The 24,183-nt window shown below is 46.7% G+C and overlaps 1 protein-coding gene across 2 annotated transcripts in view; it reads right to left on the minus strand.

Moving 5' to 3' along the window:
* The window catches only part of LOC134595953 (protein LBH-like), a 67,240-nt gene that overhangs the window by 26,663 nt on the left and 16,394 nt on the right, over positions 1-24,183 (minus strand). For both annotated transcript variants that reach the window (XM_063444742.1, XM_063444741.1), the window contains exon 3: positions 11,545-11,746. In XM_063444742.1, the coding sequence (XP_063300812.1) occupies positions 11,545-11,746 (202 nt within the window). The remainder of the gene's footprint in view (positions 1-11,544; positions 11,747-24,183) is intronic.

A 24,183-nucleotide genomic window follows, 5' to 3' on the forward strand; every position in this document is an offset into this window, starting at 1 on the left:
GAATATTTGTGTGTGACTGGCTGCATGTGACTGTGTGTGACTGGCTGCATGTGTGTGACTGGCTGCATGTGTGTGTGTGTGATTGGCTGCGTGTGTGTGTGACTGGCTGCATGTGACTGCATGTGTGTGTGACTGGCTGCATGTGTGTCAGGGCTCCGCGGGCAGCGGTGAGGGGAGGCTGCAATCCGCTCGCAGCACTCACCCTCGGTCCGTCGCTGCCCGCGGTCCCCCTCTTACCGGTCGGCGAGCGGCGTCCTCTCTTCTTGACACGCCGCTCGCGTCCTCTCCTCCTCCTCCCCCCAGCGGCAGCATGTCTAACGCTGCACGCTGGGAGCCGGCACCCATATCAGTACGCCGGGGTCACTCACGTGACCCGGCGTTAAAGCGACAGTACAAAAATCACAGTGGGGGGTATAGATACCCCCCACGTGTGTTTGTTAATTCTGATTGGAAGTTATCCAATCAGAATTAAGGCTAGGATATTTATACTTACCTTTCCTGCCTCTCAGTGCCCTGTTGTGGTCTTTGCTTTATGTATTGATACTGAACGTGTGCTTTCTGGTTACGTACTCTCTGGCTTGTTATACTGACTTTGTGACTTTCTCCTACCCTTTGACCTCGGCTTGTTTCTCGTTATTCTGTTTTCTGGTTCCCCTTACTTGGCTTATCTCCTGACTATTCTGTGTGTGCTTAGCCCGGCCACTCTAAGGTCCGGTACTGCACACTTTCTGTGTGTGTGTCTGTGTGTGTGTTAGCGTGTTGGGTTCCCCGAATCGTGACAATGTGAGGGAGGCAGACATGATTTAGTGATAGAGATGTGGTAACATCTAGTCCACTTACGTTAGTTCAAAGAAAATTTTGTATATTAGGTCAAATTGAAACAAGATATAACCTTTTTAATAACATAAGAAATTCATTTTGAATTTCTGAGAAATCACACTTAAGCAAATACTTTTATTGCAGAGATGAAGAGAAAATAAATGTATTTAAGTCATAACTATAGCAAATTGAAATCTGAATGCCAAAATTTCCAAGTTGGGACTATAGATGAGCTGGAGAATTTATCAAGATGTTTAATTTCTGCCTAAATCTAGCCATTCAGAATTCAATTTGCTAATGTTCAGAGGTTAGTCAATAAACAGCAAACAGTATATTTCCAGTTTTTTTTTATCTTCCTGCAACTTGCCATAATACATCAAATGGATGTGCTCCTTCTCCAATGGCTATGTGTTCAATCACTCTAGGAGTCTCCTTGTGACACGATGCTCTGACCTGTGGAATTCCCTATTTTATTTTTTGTTCATTTGATTGTTTGTGTGTGTGTCCTAGGCACCAAGGCTCTCATTGTCTCTGTTTACTGGGAGGCAGGGATTTATTTATTTTTGTTAGGAGAGACAAAACTGTTCGGTAAGGGAAAGTGGGGCAAAATAGTGTGTGGAGACAAAAAAAACAAAAAACAGTGGGACTGAGGAAGACATTTCTGCACTGTGCACTATCCACTGGCATGTTCTGTTGCTGGGTGGAGTATATTGTAAAGGCACTACATTCAGGAATAGAGGCCTCAATTATTTTAATGGACTATTTAATGCAAAAAAAATAAATAAAGTAAAATAATTTATAATTATCAACCTTAGGGGACAGGAGTATAGCTTTGGGAATTCTAGTAAATTGCTGTAGTTATACACCACCTTAGATATGAGACAGAGTACTCTCTGCATTGTAGCCTTCACATAGATATAACATTGTTCTGGTACTTAGAGTGCCCCATTTACTGATTTATGTTAGGATCAAAACAAATGTGTTTAGAAATCACATTAAAAAAATAATAATATATCAAGTATAACATTAACTTGTCTGAAGCCTTATTTCTTTTTCATACTGAGCCAAAATCCTAAAGCGTTCTCTTGTGCAAGTGACTGTCACCATGACGCATTCCATACACGTCTGCTGTATCTAATTTCCCCTAGTCTGCAGGAAGCAGTGACATAGGTGGCACACTAAGTGATTTATGTAGATATGTTATGTAGTCATCTGCTCCTAATCTAAGTCTAATTTACATATTACTCTCTTTCACCACCAGATCAAATGACCTCCAGCCCAGGTACTGAAGAATCACAATAAAATTAATCTACTCTTCTCCAAGATAGAGTTACATAATGTGTGGTTTATGCAGCTAAACTTTTTCATTGGCTAGTATGAAAACAAATGTTGTGGTATTATTATTTTTTATTAATATTGCCATTTATATAGTGCCAACAGATTCTGTATTATGGGGGGGGGGGGGGGGGGGGGGAGAGGGCAATTACGAGAAAACTTACAGGTATGATAGGTTGAAGAGGACCCAAATGAGCATATAGTCTATGATACTTGTAGATTTCTTTGTTTATGTAGGGAACATTTTAAATACAATATCACAAGTAAGAATGAGCAATATGCCATCATGTATAACACAACTGGCTTATATAGTATTATCAAAAATAAAAAATACATTTTATGAATCTAGATTTTGTACACCTTTTACGTGTCAGTTTCAGGACCTTGACAGGGAAGGGCATCAGCACCATGCACCATGGATTATGGGGACGGAAAGGTTTGCGTTGAGTCAGATATACAAATTCTGATTAGGGTGCTCAGGATACCCCGTGGTTTAATCTGTTAGCGTGTGTGCGTGCTTGTGTGCATGGGTGTGTAATAATGATTAAACCTAATAGTGCATCAACAGAGTTGAAGTGAGTAAGATTGGCGGTCTGCTGCTGCTCTGTTGATCTCTGTTCATCTAGCGATGCAAGAAGACCCTGAGTGTGTGAGGGACTGCTCACGAGCAAAGGGATGCATCCAGGAAACTGCAACCCAGAAAGATATATTGAGTTTTAAAAATGAGAAGAAGCATGGACAAAACAGCACAAATAGAAGCAACAACACATAAGGGGTTATTCAGTAAAGTCCGAATGGTCCCGTACTGGATAGGGGAACAACTATAAGGCTGCATATGGGGCTATTCGGACTGCAAATGCAGACATTGTTGACAATATTTAACTGGCTTCTAAAAAACAGCCTCTGAACGAGCCTGGATTTCAGGCCATCTGAGAGCTGAAGAATGGAACCAAATGTTTCCTATAGTTGAAAAACTCTCTTCACTGCGAAGTGTAACTATGTGGTTGCAGGCCAGGGCTTGCTAGTCAGTCACCACATTAAAATGTAAAACAATAAATAAAATAAAAAAACTTACAAACATACTTTACGCCCCACATGCCAAGTCACAGGTGGGTGCAGATCTACTAAACCGCGATAAAAAGTGACTTGGTAGCTATTGCATTGCATGGGGATGGACCTGTAAAGAAACAGGGAGCATTGAATCCCCTACATGCCACAACCAATGGGTATCAGATGGAAGAAATCAGAAATAAATACAAATAATAATGGTGCCTTCCCCCACCTGCGGCCGGTGGCAGGGGGCAATTCAATTAAAAAAGCAGGGGGATATCCTAATGCCATACAAGCCAATCAATTAGAGTGTGCTAATGAGGATTTAAATGCTTTCAGCCTATCACTGGTTCCCATTGCCAATATGATTTGGTATGGCTACGAAAGTTGAGCTTAGCCAGGGGCGGATCCAGAGCCTGATCTCGGGAGGGGCACTTGTAGAATTTTGAAAGAAATAATCCAGGCACAATAACCACTACAGCTCTGTGTAGTGGTTATGGTGACAGGAGTTCCGAGACCCCCTCCCAGAGTAAGTAGTCAAACCATTTAAGAACAGTTTGACAACTTACCTGGGATCTGAGGCTGTAGTAGGGCATAGGAGCAGTGGTGTGTGTGAGTGGTGCAATGTGTTAGGCGTGTAGTGTGAGTGTTGCAGTGTGTGTGAGGGGTGCAGTGTGAGTGTCTGTGTGTGTACGTGTAAAGAGTGCAGTGTGACTGCGGGGCAGTTGTGTGTAGTGCAGTGTGTGTGTGTGAAGGTTGCAGTGTGTGTTTTTGAGGGGGCAGCGTATGTCAGGGGTGCAGTGTGTGTGTGAGGCTTGCAGTGTATGTGTGTGAGGGGGGCAATGTGTGTAGGGTGGCAGAGGGGGGTGTAGTGTTTGACAACTTACCTGGGATCTGGGGCTGTAGTAGTGCATAGGAGCACTGGTGTGTCTGTGAGTGGTGCAATGTGTGTGAAGGGTGCAGTGTGAGTGTGTGTATGTGTGAAGAGGGCAGTGTGACTGCGGGGCAGTTGTGTGTGAGTGTTTTAGTATGGGTTTGTGAGGGTTGCAGTGTGTGTGTGAGGAGGACAGTGTGTGAGTGATGCAGTGTGTGTGTGTGTGTGTAGGTTGCAGTGTGTGTTTGTCAGGGGGCAGTGTATGTCAGGAGTGCAGTGTGTGGGAGTTGCAGTGTGTGAGCGGTGCAGTGTATGTGTGTGTGTGAGGGAGGCAGTGGGGGTGTAATGTGTGTGGGGGGGCAATGTGTGTATGGGGGTGCAGTGTGTGTGAGTGAGGGGGCAGTGGGTGTGGGTAAAGGGTGCCATGTGTGTGATGAGTGCAGTTTGTGTGTATGAGGGGCATTGTTTCTGTGAGGGGTGCAGTATGTGTGTATGGGGGGCAGTGTTTGTGTGAGGGGTGCAGTATGTGTGTATGGGGGCAGTGTTTGGGTGAGGGGGCAGTTTATGTGTGTGTGGGGGGCAGTGTTTGTGTGAGGGTTGCAGTATGAGTCCCTCTCCCTACCCTGCCGGCTGCCAGAAGACTGATCTCCCCTCCGGTCCGTGAAGGCACATAGCAGGGCTAGCTCTTGTATAGAGCTGTCCCTGCATGTGCTGGCAGGGGAGAGCCTCAACCTGCTCTGTTTTCTCAGGGGGAGGGGGGGCAATTGCCCCGTTGCCTTCTTGCTGCCCCCTGAAACCACCAGTGGTCTTTTAGTCAGTGGTGTATCCTGGTTTTGTGCTGCCCTAGGCATGACAAAACTCAGGTGCCCTCCACCCCCCGCAACCTCTCACCCTGCCTTCTAAATATACACACACACACACACACACATTCACTGACAGGCACGCATACACTAGATAACAGACATACACACTCACTAACAGACACAGAGTCACTAGCAGACAGACACATTCACTAACAGACACGCATACACTCTCACTAACAGACACACACATAGTAGCACAGTCCCTAACAGACACACTCCCTGACATACACACACACACTCACTCACTAACACACACTCTAAACACAAACACACACACAGTAACAGACACACACACAGACAAAACACACACTCACTAACAGACACACACACACACACACTAACACACACACACTCACATTAACACACTCACTTTTAAAAAAAAAAATTCAACCCCCTAGCCTCCTTACCTTTGGGAATGCTGGGGGGGTCCTCCCTTTCCCTGGGGTCCAGTGGCTTCTGGGCTGCTGAGCGGGTGGGCGGCGCTGGTGAGGGAGCACTGATTAGGGAGCTCTCTGCACAGCTCCCTCACGCGCCGCAGAGTGATGCCTGGACGTCATATTCCGGCTCCCGGCATCACTCTGCAGTGCGCGAGGGAGCTGAGCAGAGAGCTCAGGGGAAAGTGCCTCCTCGCCAGCGCCGCCCGCCCGGATTTTTAGTTAGCCGCAAGGCTAACAAGACATTTGCCCTGGGCATTTGGGGGCGCCCCCTGGAAAATAACGCCCAAGGCAAATGCCTTGTTTGCTTTGCGGCTAATACGTCCCTGCTTGGCTGCTTTTAGTGGTCGCCATGCTGTGAATATCCAAAGACACTCATTCGGTGTTAAACAGCTTAAACTGAGATGAAATAGTTAAACTGCCCTCAAATTAGGCCGCAGTCTGGCTTTTCACCAAGGACTTGCTGTGCTGGGAGGAAGTGATTAAACTTCAATTCCTCCTGGCTCCCAGACAGCAGCGTAGGGGAAAAGAAGAGGGAACATAGGCGGCTGGCACCATATATATATATATATATGTAACAGTGTGTGCGTATGTGTAACAGTGTGTGTGTATATGTGTAACAGTGTGGTTGTGCAACTAGACACGTGTGCAATTTGGTGAGAGCGGTGCGTCCATGAGGGCAGTAGTAAAGGCCCATTCAGATTGTTGTGAGACTCTGGGGGCTCTTAGATCAGGGGACTGGTCACCCTATAATAGTGCAAAGGACCAGGCCCTTGCCACAGCATTAGTTCCCCTTTCCAGTGGTCTGTTCAGCTCACTTCCTCCCAGCTTGCTGAGAACCATGCAGGGAGGCAGTGGCAGGCACATATACACAGATGAGAGGTGAGAGAAGCTATAATCTGTTGCTAAAACCTGTACCTGTGTTTTAGTGTTTGTCAGTTGTATGTATACCTGTATCTGTATGTAACTGAGTGTGTGTGCATATCTGTGTCAATGTGTGTATCTGTGTGGCAGTGCATACCTCCCAGCATTAAAACACCACCACTGCACACAAATATACCCCAGCATTCAAACACCAACACTGCACACAAATATACCCCAGCATTCAAACACCAGCAATGCACACAAATATACCCCAGCATTCAAACACCAACACTGCACACAAATATACCCCAGCATTCAAACACCAACACTGCACACAAATATACCCCAGCATTCAAACACCAACACTGCACACAAATACACTTTTTAAACGTAAACCCAGATATGGATGCTTTTGTATAGTATATTATATATAAACTTAAAGGACCACTATAGGCACCCAGACCACTTCAGCTCAATGAAGTGGTCTGGGTGCCAGGTCCATCTAGGGTTAACCCTGCATCTGTAAACATAGCAGTTTCAGAAAAACTGCTATGTTTACAATAGGGTTAATCCAGCCTCTATTGGCTGTCTCACTGACAGCTTCTGCGATTCTCACTGTGAAAATCACAGTGAGAAGACGTTGGACTTCCATAGGAAAGCATTGAGAAATGCTTTCCTATGGACTGTTTGAATGCGTGCATGTGCATTCAGAGCTGACGTCGGAAGAGGGAGGAGAGTTCTCCAGCGCCAAGGAAGCCCAGTGCTGGAGAAATGTAAAGAGTTTAACCCCTTAATCCCGGCGGGAGAGGGGCCATGAGGGTGGGGGGGGACCTAAAGACCCTATAGTGCCAGGAAAACAAGTTTGTTTTCCTGGCACTATAGTGGTCCTTTAAGTAAAACAGATGATACTGCTTTAATTTGTTTTGTTATATTTTGTTATATTATAAAGTTTAAAAACTATACAGTTTTAAAGTATAGGAGAAATAATGATTACGAATGAAGAATATAAATTGATAATTGGTTCATTTGTAACACCTCTAATCTGTAAACATGCTATTAGACTGTTTCAGATTATTCATGAGTTTGACTGGGTTGCTTGCCCTGCTTCCTCCCAAGGATTTTGGATAGTATATTTACTTACATTCCTGCTCCCTTGTAAGTTGCTGCCTGGGGGTGGACCTCTCACTAATGTTTGCTGCCTTAAGAGCAAAGAAACTCTAATTCAAAAAGTAAAGAAACCCCAACCCAAATTTATTTAAAAAACAAAACAAAAACTATTTTACATAAGCAGTACAAAATGCTAAAGTATATATCGGAGAAAATAACTCCAGCTTGGGTTTGAGGAGACATCTGGAGATATCCATGAACAAATTGACCTTTGATAACTAGATAGATGGTTATTTTTACTACCTCTGCATCTAATCGTACTCAAGTTGCAATGCATTATGTGGCTTCATACATAAAGGATGCATCATTTGCATAGTTTTACACTTGAAATCATCCTATGCTTCTTTATTTTACCTATATTGGACACTTTTCGATGAGCACTGTGTCCTCTATGAATAAACTGACCCTTGTAGTCATTATGAAGAGACTCAACACAAAAACTATGTCCTGAAGTGTTGATAAACAACCAAAGCTACCATCACTACAAGGCATGCTATGCAACACGCACAACATATTATTTACTACTGTACTGCTACTCAGGAATAAATGTTCTGCATGTGATATCCTAAATTTAGCTGGGACAGAAGGAAACTGTTCTATGATTGCAGACTGTCTGTCCCTTTGATCAGCCTGCCGGAAGTCACGAAGGGCAGCAAGGCAGCGTGACAAGGTGATAGGTAAAAGTAAAATCTTCTGTATTTGCAGAATATACTGCTGTTTAAGGCAGACCAATTGGCAGGTAAATCAATATGTAGGAGGTAAATCAATATATAGGCCTTTAATACCCCTTTTAATTTGGATGTGACACCGAAGGCAGAGAACCTGCAATCTAAGTAGAGAGGCAATTTTCATCTCCAGGACAGGCCGTCCCTCTGCTTGGAAACTAAACAAAACTTTTGCCCTTCTTATGTAATATGTCATTATAAACTCATTTACTCCAAAATTATTATTGTTAAAGAGAAAATGGCCAAACATGAGATGCATAGCTGGCCCATGATTACCTAAATGAAAAAAAAAATACATTACATATATTTGTATACACAACTGCATTTGTTTTATTTTTTGGATTTTAGTTATATTATATAATACCATTATTTTACAATATTTCGGGTTCAGAAGTAAGTGTAACATAAAAATGACCCTGTCCACATGTATTTCTTTGCAGCCATACGTTATTTTGGAGAATGCAGTTTTATTTTACAAATTGCCACCAGACTGTAAAACTAATGTGTGTATATTGACATTATATTTATATCAATAAATGAAGTCTATTTACTGTGTTTTGCAGCTGTCCACCCATGACTGCTAAAATGCAGCTATGAAATCGAACCTACAAAAGTTTCTGTACAGTGTGAGAACTGGAAAAGGGCTGTCATTTTCCAGTGATACAGCAGGCCGAATGAAGCCTTGGATGAGAAATTAATTATTCTTCAGGGTGAGAACCAGTACTCTATCAAATAGGAAGTTATGCATTGCACATGAACTGCAATACATACTTCAACCTATGCTAATCTAAAGATGCCTTTACATGGATAGGATAAGGGAAGACTAGGGTTGGGTCATTCTACAACGTCCATTCCACAGCTCTGGGGATGGGGTATAAATGATTGGATTTCTTCTAGCAAGACTTGCCCAGTAATGTGTATTATTCCCACGAAAAATGCACTAGTGCTTATTTTCAGAGAATGTCTTATTTCAGGAAAAAATGGTAGCAAGCATGTGCTAGAAAGCAGGTCATTCTCCCGAACATAGACCAGTTCACTAGGGCATGGAATCCCGGAACTTCTTTCCCAAACATAGATTAGCTTACTTGCGAATGAAATACCGTGAATCTATGTTCGGGGAAAATTCCCCAAACATAGCTTTGCAAACTAGAGACTAGTAGCTGTTAATGTTTCCCAATTTATATTCAATGGAGGCTGTTAACAATAACGTCAGCTGGGAATTACCAATTGTTAATGGGGAGATTTTCAAGTTGGGAAGAAGCTCCTTCTAGCTAAATTTGGTAATAGCCACTTGAGCTAGTAATAGCTTGTCTTTAAAACTTACTTACAACTTTGAAAATGCACCCATAGTATAAAATGAGATCTTCAATACATCTTTCAGAAATTACCTCTAACTGAGACTAGACCAGTTGATACTTCTACCAAAGAGGGTTAGAAACCCTAGGGCAGTGGTAGGCAACCTTCAGCACTCCAGATATCGTGAACTACATCACCCCTGATACTTTGCCAGCATTATGACTATCAGAGCATTATGGGAGATGCAGTACACAACATCTAGAGTGCCAAAAGTGGCCTACCCCTGCCCTAGGGGAGGTTTGAATCCACAGACCACCAATATCCAAATACAGCCACTATTTATATATAGCAATCCCATTTAAGAGGGTCAGGTGTACTTTTAAAATTATGGTGCTCTGGCTCTGTCACAAAAAAGTCTTCCACATATTTAGCTGCCGACTATGCTCCTATTATCCACTGAAACCAATCTCCTCTCTGCAGGGCCAGAGCTACCATTAGGCGAATAAGGCATTTGCCTTGGGCGCCGGTCTCTGGGGGACGCCCACCTGGAAGATTCCTGGAGGGTTGCCCTGCTGCTATCTGGGGATGCTGTGCTGGGTGAGTGGCTCCTTAGCCACCCCCCCCCAGCGCAGCCATTCACCTGCTGGACTCCTCTCTGCCGCATGACTGCTCATAGAAAGCACCCGAGCAGAGCACTTTGCTTCCTGCAGGCAGGGGAAGCTGGGACATGACTTGGTATCCCGACTGCCCCCCTGCCTGTGAACACATCGGTAGCACTCTGAGGGGAACAGGAAGCAGCTTGTGCTCACAGTGCACGGCTCTCCTGCTTCCCCATACCAGGAACAGAGCAGCTACCTGCAGGCTGGACTTCTTCTCCTCTTCACAGCACCCACGTATTGCAGGCTAAGGGAGATGGTTTATTGTGTGCATGGTTGTAAATTAGTGTGTGTGTGTGTGTGTTTGTTTTAAATTGCTGTATTTGTGTGTGTTAATAATGTGTGACTTTTTTATAAAGTGATGTGAGTTTGTGTGTTATTCAAAGTGTGTAAGTGATACTGTGTGTGTTAGTGAAAGTATTCAAGTGACGCCGTGTTAGTGAGAATGTGTGTTAGTGAGAGTGTGTAACTAACTCTGGGTGTGTGTGTGTGTCTGTGTGTTAGTGAGAGTTTAACTGACACTGTGTAAGTGACTCTGTGTGTTAGTGAGAGTGTGTAAGTGAAAATGTGTATGTTGGTGGGAGTGTGTATATGTTAGTGAGAGTGTGTAACTTACAATATGTATGTCAGTGAGGGTGTGTTAGTGAGAGTGTGTCTCTTTCTTTCCCTAAATGTGTGCTCACTATGTCTCTCTCCTAAAATGTATCCCAGTCTCTGTTTACCAAATACATTAAAAGTCTCTTCATCTTTTCCCTAAATGTCTCCCCAGGCTGTTTCCATTCTTTCTCACTGTGCGCCTGCTTTCACTTAATGGGACACTATAGGCACCCAGCTGATTGAAGTGATCTAGATGCACTATCCCAGTGCCTACACTGCTAAGGTAATTATTGCAGTTTTTAACAAACTGCAATAAATACCATTCAGGGTTAACTCCACCTCTAGTGGCTATTCATGGGGACGCTCTGCGTCACGCAAAACCCCATAGGAAAGCATTGTATAATTCTTTGCTATGGGGAAATCCTAATGTGAGCGCGGCCATTGAGGAGCTACGGCGGACCTGAGCCAGTGCAAAGGGACATCAGCGCTGGACCCAGGTAAGTGGCAAAAGGGGTTTCTTTAATGTCTACTCAATGTGTCTCTTTCCCTAAATGTCTCTTCACTGCAATTCAGAGTTTAGTGAATAAACCTGAGGGAATCTAGTTGCAGTCATGTGGGGGCGGCAAAATGGATTGTTGCCTAGGGCTGTCTATAATCTTTTACCAATTAAACCAATAAGCAATCTCATTTAGATAATGACTCATGGCTTCAATATTTCAGAGGCTCCATAACTTTTACCTTGCCTTGTCCAATACAGCAGTTTGACAGGTATTGACAACTTCCTTATTTCTGGACAATGGGCAGAATGGACTTCACCTATAAACACTAATACATAATAATGTGTAACCCATGTAAGCATTTCACCTTTTTGCTCTTCTAGTTCCTCTCCCTCAGCCTCCTCTTCTTCCAACATGGCCTCTTCTTTCTCCTTACGGAGAGAATCTGGTGGCCATCGTAACTCTCCACTTTCAACATCAATTATGTCCGTTGGTTCTACAACAATGGAAGGCAGTCGTCCCCTCATCTTCACTGGGACTTCTTCCTCTTCACAGGGATCTGGAAATATCTGAGAGGCAGATTAATAGGCATTTTGTTTTAAACCATTTATCAAGTTAGAAATCGTGGTGGCAAGTTTGCGTGTAGAAGAAGTTGCAGAAATGTAACCATTTAAATGCAGAAACAAATATGGCATTCAGTCATTACTAGATGGCCAGTAGTTCATAATGTTCCCAATAAAATGAGTGCTTCCTTTAAAAGAGAGAGACAAATGCAGCATGTCCAAATAGGAAAATAAAATCAATTACAAATCCTACTCTTTTTTTTTTTTTTTTTTACTTTCTTTTTCTTTTTTTGTTTGTCAAGTAACAACATGAAAACATGAACAATATGGGCTACAATGACTTGTCTAGAACATTGTCTTGTCGTTAACAACAGTGAAACCTTTTTCCCTTCTGACATATTGTCAATCTTTCTTTTATTGAAGCATATCAGATTGGGTACAAAATAGAGAGAGGGGAATGCAATATCTGGTACATTACAGGGTGAATACAGCGGTAGCTTAAACAGTTACATTTCCTGATAAAGGATGCTTCATTTTTTCTTTTTTAGTGTTAACAAAAACGTGTTACTGTTAGCAGTAGTGCCCATCCTGATATATAGTTAGAGGGTGACAGTAGATTATGCAAAACTGGGGCACATAGCTAATGAGTAAAAATTAAGGTCGTATTAGTTATATTAACAGTATGAAATGCCATATACGAAACAGCAAATAAAGTAAAAGATTGCGTTTCAACGCGTATTATGCTTGATGTTGCTTAAAATATGCTTATAATACTCTTGTAGTTTGCTTGATATCTAGTAAAACGTTCTATTAGTTGCGTTGTAAGTGCCTAGCTGTATTATAACAATCAGCAACGTAGAATGACATTGCAAAACTTTAAATACACATATATGTTACAGAGTATAAGTTGCGGACAGCAAGGGCACCAATAGGTTAAATCTCGCTTGTATCCCAGCTAGTCTGGGGATAGTGAGTCTTGTGTTAGGTCTGCTTGACTAAAAGATTAAACATAGCTCGTGGAGCCTAGCTTTTAAGTAGCTTATTTAGTATGAGTGCACTAACGTAAGGAAATTTAAGAAAAATACAATTAAAAATAAAGAGGAACATAAGAGTATAACATTCGCTGAGAGCTAGACTAGTCTAAGCAAAGGTAGTCTATGGATTACGGATTATACATATGGTTATGACTATTTTAAGTGCTTCATCTGGCTGGCTTACAAATGTCCCGTAATATGGAGCTAGCAGCCGCTAAGTTCTCTTTAAGTCCCATGTTCAGGCAGATGCAGCTTGATGGCCCCTTATCAGCACTCAGCCGATTCCTGTGTTTAGTCTCTTCGCGACCCGCTCCGGTCGGTCTGCGATGGGGACTTGTCGGTCGCCCTGAGGACAACGGTGGGATAACTGCCGTTGTAGGATGCTGTCCTCCCTTCCTTTCGTGGAGGCTTTCCGCCAATGTCTGTCGCTGGCTTGAGTCTGGAGTGCTCGGAACACCATCTGTGGGGACGCCTGTCGCTGGTGGACGCTTTCCGTCGCTGCTGAGTGGTGAGTGGGCTCGGTGGTCCCGGTTTGGTGCGTGCGAGACTGTGTAACAGGATTTGATGTTTTTTTCTCCGCTTCCCGCCACTTTGTCTCCCGGCTCCATCTCTGGCTGGAGGTCAGCCTGGAGGCCCGTGTTGCGTTGCTGCTCAGGCGCCGCCGTGTAGATGGCCGAATCCATGCCGCTGCTGCCTTCATGGCTAGGTAGAGGGACTGTCCCTTGTTGTGGAGCTTTGTCCGTAGGCTGTGGCATAGTCGGGCAAAAAACTCCTGGGTGTGCTTGGGTGGCTGAATGAGGGTGCCTCGTGGCGTCGGGCGCGCCATTGCCGCCATTTTGTTTTCGCTTTCGGTAACTCTGTGGGGTGCAATCATATTTGCTTGGTTGAATCGCTTTGTGGGGGTAACCGTCCCCAGCGGGGACCGTGATATCCCCCACCGGTCCGGAGGGGGGGGTAGCAGGGCTGTAGTCAGCGCTCGTTTGTCGGGAATCGCGCCAGGGGGTCGGCCGTCTCCCCCAGGCCTCAGTCTCCGCTCGTAGGTAGGCCGCGTGGCCGGTCCGTGTGCCCTTTGTTTGCCGTGGTACATGACGGGTATCAGTATGCTCCCCATGCAGTCCTGCTCCGTTTGTGGGGCTTTGTGTACCGCTAACATGGGTAGGTTTTGCAGGATTCGCTGTTGTTCACTCGCTGATGCAGGAGCTCTCAGGAGACACGTCCGGCCATGTTGGCTGTCAGGCCCCGCCCCTTCTGACATATTGAGCTATCTAGTGTACAAACATAGATCCACTCTGGACCCCATAGAGTTATTCTGTTCAGTATATGTATCTATGCTGGGTCGTACTGTGTGATCTCGGTCCTCTTGCTTCATCTACCCATGCCCTGTGGGCTCTGCCTCCCCTGATCTCCCAATTCGTTATTTGTCTTGCTAGCATTAGGAATACTGGCCCTATCAGAGCAGAGTGTTAATTATCCGTTAGTGCAGTGTCTACCATTTCTAGTTGACCTGTTGTCGGGTGTAGGTTTATATGTTCAACTGTGTGTTGGTGTGTATGGGAGTCGTATCATCCATTGATTTTCCATCTTTTAAGTGAGGCTATATGCGCCCTTCCCCTAAGGTTACTCTCTTCATATTTGTTCCTCTGGGCTATTCTTGCCCCTAATGTCTGTGCCCCATCTGGCTTGGCAGTGAGCCTGCTGTGTGTCTCTTTTAGAGTTGTATAGTGTTCTGGGTATTGGTTTCTTTGTGTTTTTGCGTAGTATCCGTGACGAGGTTGGTCAGCACCCAGTATCCCTCCTATGTGCTGCCTCTAGTCTAGTTCTGTCCATGATCAATCGTGTGTGCGTCTGTCTATCTAGGTTATGTCTCCCCTCTCACCCCTCTGCTGTATGCTGGGACTCAGGCTCCTATTGTGTGGCTGGTTCCATCCCTTGCTGTGTCTCTGAGTACATCATTGTGCTTGCGATTGTCGTGTGTGTGTGTCTGAGAATGGTCCAAGTCAGTACTTCCCCCCACCCCTGTAAGCCCGCAAGTCAGCTCCATGACATTCCCCCTGCCCCATTGCCCACCAGCCTGGCCGCCCCCGCCCATCTGGCTGCCACCCCTAGGGTTGGGGTCGCAGGGTCATGGTGGATCCAGAAAGATGAGGGACGACAAGTGCTATGGAGTGGTCCCCCCGCCCCAAGCTGCCCCACGTTCCCCCCTTTAGTCCATGTCTCTGGTTCGTCTGGAGATATAGTTCATCCACGTCTGCGTGCAGTGCTCATTTATCCCGCGCAGCGCGGCTGTTAGTGTCTCCATCTCATAAAGGTCTTCCACCCTGTCCAGCCAGTTCTGTAGTTGGGGTGTCAGTGAACCGCCACTGTAGTGGTATGAGATTTTGCTGCGTTTAAGAGATGTCATGTTAGCGATATTTTGTATGCTGCCAATGGGAGGTTTGCATGGTTCAGCAGGTAGAAGCTGAAGCGGCCTCTGTCAGCGATTCAAGTCCGTGTCAGTGATTTCTTTAATTGTTTTGTGGATCTGTCGCCAATATGGTTCTATTTTAGGGCGTACCTACATCCGTCCCGCATCTCCAGCATTTATCAGATGCACATATGCTCATGTGGCGTATTCTATCGGGAGTCCTGTACTAGTGTGTGATAAGTTTGTAATTCAACTCCTGTATTTTTGTGCTTGTCGTGCCTTCGGTATGATCACTGGTATGGTTTGTAAGAGATACAGAAGACTTGATATAAGATTCATCTTCAGTGCGTTAATTCTTCTGAACCATGAGATGCAGAGTTTATCCCACTTGATCATGTTGGCTCGTAACATGTGAAGAATGGGTAGAAAATTGTCATGGTATAGTTTTGAGTGGTCTTTCGTGAGCCATATGCCCAAGTATTTGATTCTTTTCTTTTTTTTTTTTTAATTCTTTATTTTTGCGGTGCTTTTCATGACAGTAAAACAGTACATTGCAAGTCAGAATTTCCAGTATATAGCATCAACATATTTATCTTGCATCTTGTGAGACTGCACCAATTATATAATTTCTTAAAATACAAGCAATAACTTGGATCCGGGTCATTAACCGCTTAACCTGTGTTATATGTGTGTTTGAGTCGTATATTCGGTGCTGGTATCCGCGTTCCGTGTGTGAAGTAGTTATGGAGTATGTGGTGCCTCCATGGTTATGACACTTGGGTGTGCCTGTATGTATCGGTATGGTGTCCCGTGGGCATATTGACGGGTGTGTACTAGTGAGTGACTTCTGAAGCGTGTGGGCTGTCCAGTGCAGCCTCCTGCCGTGAGTGTGGTCTCTGCCTCACGTGATAGAAACTCCTAACCTAGGGAGTTGCGGGGGGGGGGGGGAGGAGGTGGTCGTGGTAAGAGTGTAGCAGTCACTCACTCCATTAAGCGTTTGTGTCATGTCCCCGTCTTGGGTGTACCAGCTTCCCAAGTGTGGCGAGCTTGATATCGTGCGAGAGTGGGTCCCGTTGAGCCTGTGGTGTCAGTCAAGTACGGTCCATGTCAGGGTTAGGCCTGTCGATTGTTGTACGTGTATCAGTCTTCTAGTAGGGATCGCATCAACATAAACAATAAACCGTTTAAATGTCCTTTTGTAACTCAGGTATGGTGTGAAGTTAGATAGGTTTCTCCTGACCTATGCTTTTAAGTATTTGATTCTTGACTAACACCATTTAAAGGAGAACTGCGAGCTTTAATGACTGCTGTCCGCTTCAATAAGTGTGACCGGGAGGGCCTCCGATTTGTCCATGTTCAATTTTAAATTGGCCAATAGGCCATATTCGCAGAATGTGGTAAGTATTGGAGACTCCAAAAAGAAAAGAAGGTCGTCCGCATATGCCGCAATTTTATGTTCTTAAAATACCTACTCTAAAATCCATGGACAAACTGCATTCTTAACCACTTAAGTATGCATGACGGAAATGTTCTATCATGCTGGCCTTCGATTTCTGAAGCTGTGTCTAAAGGAGTTTAAGTCTACAGACACCACTGGTGCTTAATTTAGGTTCAATTCTTCTTACCGATGAGCAAGCAAATACATTATCACAGTACAGCAACCTTGAGGCCTGCATGTAAGCCATCGCTAACACAATATTATAAGTATAACACTTAAACAGTAATCAAAACTATTCAAATAGCAATAAAATAAAGAATAATGAAAGGACACGCACGCCCCCCAGGCACCTAATTTCCACAAGCAATGATATCCTGTAATAATTTTTAACATTGCATAACCACAGTATAATCAAAAGAATTCTATGAGTAGATTTTGAATATTATGTTTACTTATCCCTATATTTAACAAATATGAAGCGCAGTGTAAAAAAATCAAATCAAATTTAGAAATCCACACCTCCATGTAGTTATAAGCGCTGTCCTGGGGGGCGTGGTCTGACCGTCGACGAGACTGGACGTGTCTCACTAGAGCTCCGTCCTGAGGGCGCCCTCAAAGCCTACTAAAGCAGCCTTTTCTAGTGCATTTATATCCCCTGTGCCCCTTACTATGGAGAAGAGGATCTCCAAGAAACAGCCTAGGAAGATAACGGAGTCCGGAGGCTCCGTTCTGGACCTTCTAACGGCGCAACGGCATGGCAGGGCCGGGAGCCAAGATGGCGACGGAGGATCCCCGCACGCTTCCCCTAGCGCTGCCAAAGGGGCCTCTGCCACGGATCAGGAGGCAGTACTGACTAAACTGGCTGAGGTAAAGGCGTACCTCGCCAGCGAAATTGCTAAATCGACTGCCGTCCTGCAGGCGGATATTGGAGCCCTGGGTGAGCGCACAGCTCAGCTCGAAGACCGCATGGAAACTACCACACAGGCCCACAACGAGGCGGTGGACAGGGTCAACAAAATGACGGCCCATATCGTGGACATGGATTTGGCCATAGAAGACCTGGCCAATCGGTCCCGGAGGAACAACAATCTACAGGGGCTGGTGCTCTCCATATTGCAGCCTCTCCTTCCGACCATCCCGGAGGAGCAATGGCGTGTGGAGAGAGTGCATCGGGCACTGCGTGCACAGCGGGCCAAAACGAATACCCCCAGGGATGTGGTCCTCAGCTTTCTCCATTTCCGCACTAAGGAGGCCCCGATGAAGAGGAGCCGAGAGGGACCGATCCGGCATGAGGGGACCGTGATCTCCCTTTACCAGGATCTGGCCCCTTCGACTCTGCAGCGGCGGAGGGACTGGTGGCCGATTACTGGAGCGCTGCGGGGAGCAGGCCTTAAATATGCCTGGGGATTCCCCTTCAAATTGATGGTGTTTCGGGAGGGGAGAGCGCATGTTCTCGTACCTGGTGGAGATCCGAAACGCTTCTTCCTGGGTCTCGGAATCCAGACACCTTCTGATCTGCCGACGGTGGCAATGTATCCGGGAGAGCTTCCACAACTGCCAGGAGACTGGCGTGAAGTGGACTCGCGAAGCCGCCGATGACGACAACTCGTTGGTATCGTATTCCACGGCCTTCACTCTGGGGTCTTTTTTCTCCTTTTTGCTGGGGGGGGGGGGTTCCGCCTTTGCGTTGGGTGGGTTTTTATTGCTGTTTTCGCTCATGTGTGAGCCACGTTCTTCCTGGCCATCCCCCCACTGAGGTCCGGAGAGGTTTTTTTTTTCCACGTTTGGGGTCTGGGGGTTCGTTTTTTCCTTGGGCAGGTGGGTCCTTTTTTGGGGAATGGGGATCGGGAACTGGGTCGGTCCGGTATTTTACGTGTTTTCCTCCCTGCCCCCACCACACGCTATAAAAGGGAATAAAGGTAACTTAAAAAAAACAAAAAACCACATTAAACGAAAACATGTTTGCGGAATTTGTTAAAGAAATTGAGTGGACAACGTTCTATGATTTCCTCTTAATATCCTGGACTTCCTGACCCTTTTGGCTATGGATATGTGGTGTGGTGGCCGGAGATTTCAAAGGGGACTTGTTATTTGTTTTGGTTTGCTATTTGTGGCTCTTATCCATGCCTTGCACCGAAGCTGGTGCCACTGCCGGGCGAATGCCCCACCTCTCGGGAGCTACCTATTGATGGCGAAATGGGACTCTGCTGGCTGCGGCCTCTATGTGGACTTTGCTAATGCTATTGCCCGGTGGTTGAGCATGGGCGGCGGATGGAGGTCGTGGGGCTGGGGGTTTGCGCCCCTCCTTCCCTCCCTCTTTTCTCCGGGGGGGCGGGCGGGGAGCGGACCTCCGGTCCCCCGACGCGTACATGCTGCAATTTGATGTCTGTGCCCTAATGTTCTTCCTCCTTGTGGGGATAATGGTGCGGGGAGCGGCGGAGATTCGCTATGTGTGTCCCCCTACCATCCCCTCCCCCTTCCCCCCCTTCTCCCCCCCTCTCCCCCCTCTTCCCCCTCTTCCCCCCCCTTCCCCTCCCCCAGTTTGCACTTCACCTTCGGAATACACCCACAATAGAATGGTGAAAATAAAACATAAGAAACTAAACCAAACATCGCACTATTAAGCGGGCAAAACCGTAATGAGGGGATGATGAATCCGTCTCTTTGACTAGCCCAGCCTATTGTTAATATGTCTTTTGTTCGGACCCTAGTCAGCGTTATTGCACGGGAGGGACTCCTACAGGGATAGAAGTTTCTTGTGTATCCGAGTGGAACACTAAGTTGACAAGGGCTGTTGGGAGACGAGGCTACCAGCACTGCACAGCATCCCTTTTATTGGGTTCGATGTCCTGCTATGGGGCATAAATGCCCTACTTTAAGGAGGAGATATGGGCCAATTGATTGGCCAGTATCTGTCTATGGGTTTAGATCGCCATATCCAGCTAGGATTGATATTCCCCTTTTTACTGTGGAAAATTAGTGGACCCGTGGGATGTCCTATACGGCCAGGGGTTCGGGGTCCCTGCTCATTCCGGGTAAATCTGAACTACGGCTAAGTTTCCCTCCCGTACTATTGAGAAGCAGGGGCATAAAGGGTATAGTGGGGGGCGCTGCCATAATGTAACTTAATTTCTCCCTGTGGTGTCGCTGCCGCTGAGTGTGATACTCCTGTCTGGACCCTCGCGCGCCGCGACACGGGACACCATGCGTAGTCCATATTGTACATTGTACACTGTAAATTGCAAATTGTAGTTTGTATATCTTGATTTCAGTTAAGATGTTTATCACTCTGGGATATGCCGTTTCTATCTGATGTCTCTTTTGTACAAAGGTGTGGGGGGGTGGGGTGACGGGGAATACTACGATAACTCATAGACCTCTGCAGGCCGTCTCTTCCCGACGCCTGAAGCCTTTAATACCGAGGGCTTGGCCGTCCCTGAGGGGAGGCTCGATCCTCACGTGCCAATTGGACAAGGTCACCGCTGGGACAGGGGACCCTTTAAGGACGCTGAACAGGGGGTAGGCTTCTTACTGAAGCGGGTGTAGCTATGAGAGGGCACCTGTGGTTAGGGGCTCAATATCCCATTGTTCCTCCCTACGTTGACCGTGGCTGGAAGGTGGGAACACGTTCCCATAACACTCTGGCGTTTGGTAAGACCAGAGTTTCTTGGCGTCAGACTGAGTCTGGACGCTGCCTTCTCTCTCTCTTCTCTTCTTCTCTCTCTTCCTTCCCCTCTTTCTCTCATCTTTTTTCCTGTAGGGGGCCTGATAGGGGCTCGGCGGAGAGACGTGTTTGATGACTTGCCGGGGGAACATAGGGATGACGGACAGGGTGCATGTTGCCGGGGCTACGATTCCTCGAGATGACGGTTAGGGTACACTCCCTTAATGTTCAAAGCGTTGAATAGGTTGAAATCCGATATAGCTTTTGTGCAGGAGACGCACCTGTCCAAACAGGCTCAATTTCGGTTGAGGGACCACACCTTCACAGGGTCATATGAAGCCAGGTCCCATCGCAAGCGCAATGGGGTGGCGATCCTCGTCCGACGCAGCTGCCCGCTAAATGTTAGCTCACTTGACGCAGACCCAGAGGGTCGCTTCGTCATCGTCTCAGGTTCCTTATATTCTCATGTAATCCACCTGATAAACATATATGCACCAAATCAACCGGAGCCTGCCTTCTGGTCCACACTTCGAGATAAATTCTTGGCACTCCCTCATGGCCTAGTGTACATGGGTGGAGACTTTAATGCTGCCCCGTGCCCGGCTGCGGACAGGAGCTCGCGCACTGGCGTCCCTAGGTCTCAGGGCAGGGGCGGACAGGACAGGTTGCTCAGAGACTTCATAGCCGATTTAGGACTGGTAGACGTGTGGCGGGCTCACCACCCAGGAGATAAGGCGTACTCCTTTTACTCGGCCCCCCATGGCACGTATTCACGTATCGACATTTTCCTTGCTAACGCATCGGGCATGTCCAGGATCGCGGACTCCACAATTGGTAACATCTCGTGGTCCGATCACGCGGATGTGTCTATCACACTGCGTGGCCTCACCATGGACATGGAGGCTGAACGCGTCCTTGCTGCGAGATGAAGAGATACGGGAACAAATCCGTAAGGGGATTGTGGAATATTTCGAATTGAACGCCACCCCAGATATTCACGCGAGCACACTATGGGCGGCTCATAAGGCTGTCACAAGGGGGAACTTAATTAAACTGGCCACCAGGAAAAAGAAGTTGAAATATCAGACACTGGATAAGCTCCTGAGACAATTGAGATCCCTAGAACAGAAACACCAGACAGCGCCGGAAGAGAGAGTATATAGGCAGTTGGAAGCAGTCCGGAGAGACATACGTACGCTATTACTGGATGACGCGGCTAGGTCCATGGTATGGTCCAAGCGAACTTATTACGAAAGCGCCAACAAAATGGACACACTACTCGCCAGGACTCTTCGACCTAGACAGGATAGGGCCCATATTACTGCTATTAGGCATCCGGATGGCACGACGAAACTAACACCCGCAGAGATAGCGAAGGTCTTTGAAGACTTCTATAAGATTTTATACAATCACTCGACCGACGGTACTCATCCTGGAGGGAGAGAGGAGGACCGGATCCTCCAATATCTAGATGGCTTGGGGTTACCCAAATTGAACGAAGATGCTGCAGGAGTGCTGGCTGCTGAGATTACGGAAGATGAGGTTGACAAAGCTATATGGCACCTGAAAGGGAATAAGGCACCTGGACCAGACGGCTTCGATGGCACTTATTACAAAACCTTTCGGGACGAACTTGTACCTCAATTGACCCGACTCTTCACACATCTACGTCAGGGGGGACGGCTGGATCCGGATATGTCTTTGGCCACCATTGTCCTGTTGCCCAAACCGGGAAAGGATTCGCTCCTCCCGGAAAATTATAGGCCCATATCTTTAATTAACCATGATCTGAAGATCCTAGCAAAGATCCAAGCGGACAGGCTGAACCCCCTGTTGACCACCCTAATACACGCTGATCAGGTCGGTTTTATTCAAGGAAGGCAGCTGTTCGAAAATACCAGGAGGAATATCGACTTGATATGGAAACAGAAGACCACCGGCACTCCCACCCTGACGGTGTCTATTGACGCCGAAAAAGCCTTCGATAGGGTGCGTTGGCAATTCCTCTTCCCGGTATCGAAGACTATGGGCTTTCCAGACGAATATGTCACGGTGACGAGAGCGATGTATCAGGATGTGCGAGCGCAGATCCAAATAACGGGCGCCCCTAAGACTCCGTTTCGGCTGTATAACGGAACTAGGCAGGGTTGCCCTCTCTCCCCCCTCCTATTTGTGCTTGCCTTAGAACCACTACTGCAGGCCATCCGACGAAACCCGGATATTACAGGTGTCAAGGCGGGAGCCGATGAATACAAAGTGTCAGCCTATGCAGATGACGTCCTCCTGACTGTTACGAATCCTATTGATTCCATGTTGGCACTACAGAGGGTCATGGCGGAATACGGAGAGCTATCAGGTTATAAGGCGAATATCCAGAAATCTAGTGCTCTCCCGGTCTGCCTTACGGACGCGGAGATCACATGGATCAAGGACACATATCAACTCAAGATAGAGGCGTATTCCGTTAAGTACCTCGGAATCCACCTGACTGCCGACCCTGATCGCCTATACATCACTAACTATGCCCCGATGATGAGAGCCCTAATGGGTGACCTTGATAAGTGGACATATAGACCCATCTCGTGGATAGGCCACATCCATTCTGTCAAGATGAACATTCTGCCACGTATATTGTTTTTATTTCAGGCTCTTCCCATCCGCGTCCCTAAAACCCAACTGGTCCCTTTACAACGATCGATTGGGGACTTTATCTGGCAGAATAAGAGGCATAGAATTTCCCGCCAAGTTCTGTATAGAAGAAAGGATAGAGGGGGTTTGGGCCTACCTAATCTATATTTCTATTATCTTGCGGCACAGCTTACGCAGATAGCCATGTGGCACTCCCCGCCAGGGGAGAGAAGATGGGCGGACGTGGAATCTATGATGGTAGGGGTCGATGCTCCCGAGTTCGCAATGTGGGTCCCCAAAGAGCATAGACCCGCTATACGGAGTACGTGTCCCTCCATCCTCAATTCTATCCGAATTTGGGACGCATGTCATCTCAAATATCGATTGGCGACGTCTCCCTCCCCGATGACCCTGATCCTCAGGAATGGGGATTTCCCCCCCGGCATGGCACCCAGAGAATTCCGTAACATTGACCGAACGGGGCTCCAGCGTCTACATCAGCTTTACCGGAACGGCTCGGTGGTCCAATTTACTGAGCTACAACAGAGTGCCCATCTCACCCCTGCATATTTTTTCCGCTACGTCCAGATCCGCGACTTTGCTAACAAACCCCGCATTAAGAAGGCTGCTTTGGGCCCATTGACCTTTTATGAAAGGCTTTGCTCCACTGGGACCACCCCCAAGGGTATGATTACGCTTCTGTACGCACACTTAAGCACGGAAACCAGTGAATGGGGTAAACTGAATTATACTGATCGATGGGAAACGGATCTGGTATTGGAGGGTTTGGAGTGGAGGGAGATCTGGGAGGCGAATGCCACCGTCTCGATTTGTGTCACACTCCAAGAACAGGCGTGGAAGACCATGCTGCGGTGGTATACCACGCCTGTTCAACTGTATCGCATGCGCAAATTGGTCAACGATGACTGCTGGCGGGGTTGCGGTTACCGGGGCACCTATATCCATTTGTGGTGGGAATGTCCAAAACTCACCGGCTTCTGGAGGTCGGTAGAGGACCTCCTGAGGCAGACGTTCAACAGACCCCTGCGTATGGACCCTTGGGTGTACCTGCTGAATAGGTCTCTGGAGGGCTGGACCAGGAGGGAACAAACATTGGTGCACAAGATGCCTTTCCCAGGGTCTGCAAGCCACTTCTTAAGTCTTAAGTAACAGTTTAACATTGGACGTGAGAATGCCTATACCTGACACAAAGGACTTTGGTCCTGAACATGCATGGAAAGCCACATGCTATCCAACTCAACATTAACTGACTGA

Source organism: Pelobates fuscus, chromosome 1 (assembly GCF_036172605.1).
Source record: "Pelobates fuscus isolate aPelFus1 chromosome 1, aPelFus1.pri, whole genome shotgun sequence".
In the NCBI taxonomy this organism is placed as follows: Eukaryota; Metazoa; Chordata; class Amphibia; order Anura; family Pelobatidae; genus Pelobates; species Pelobates fuscus.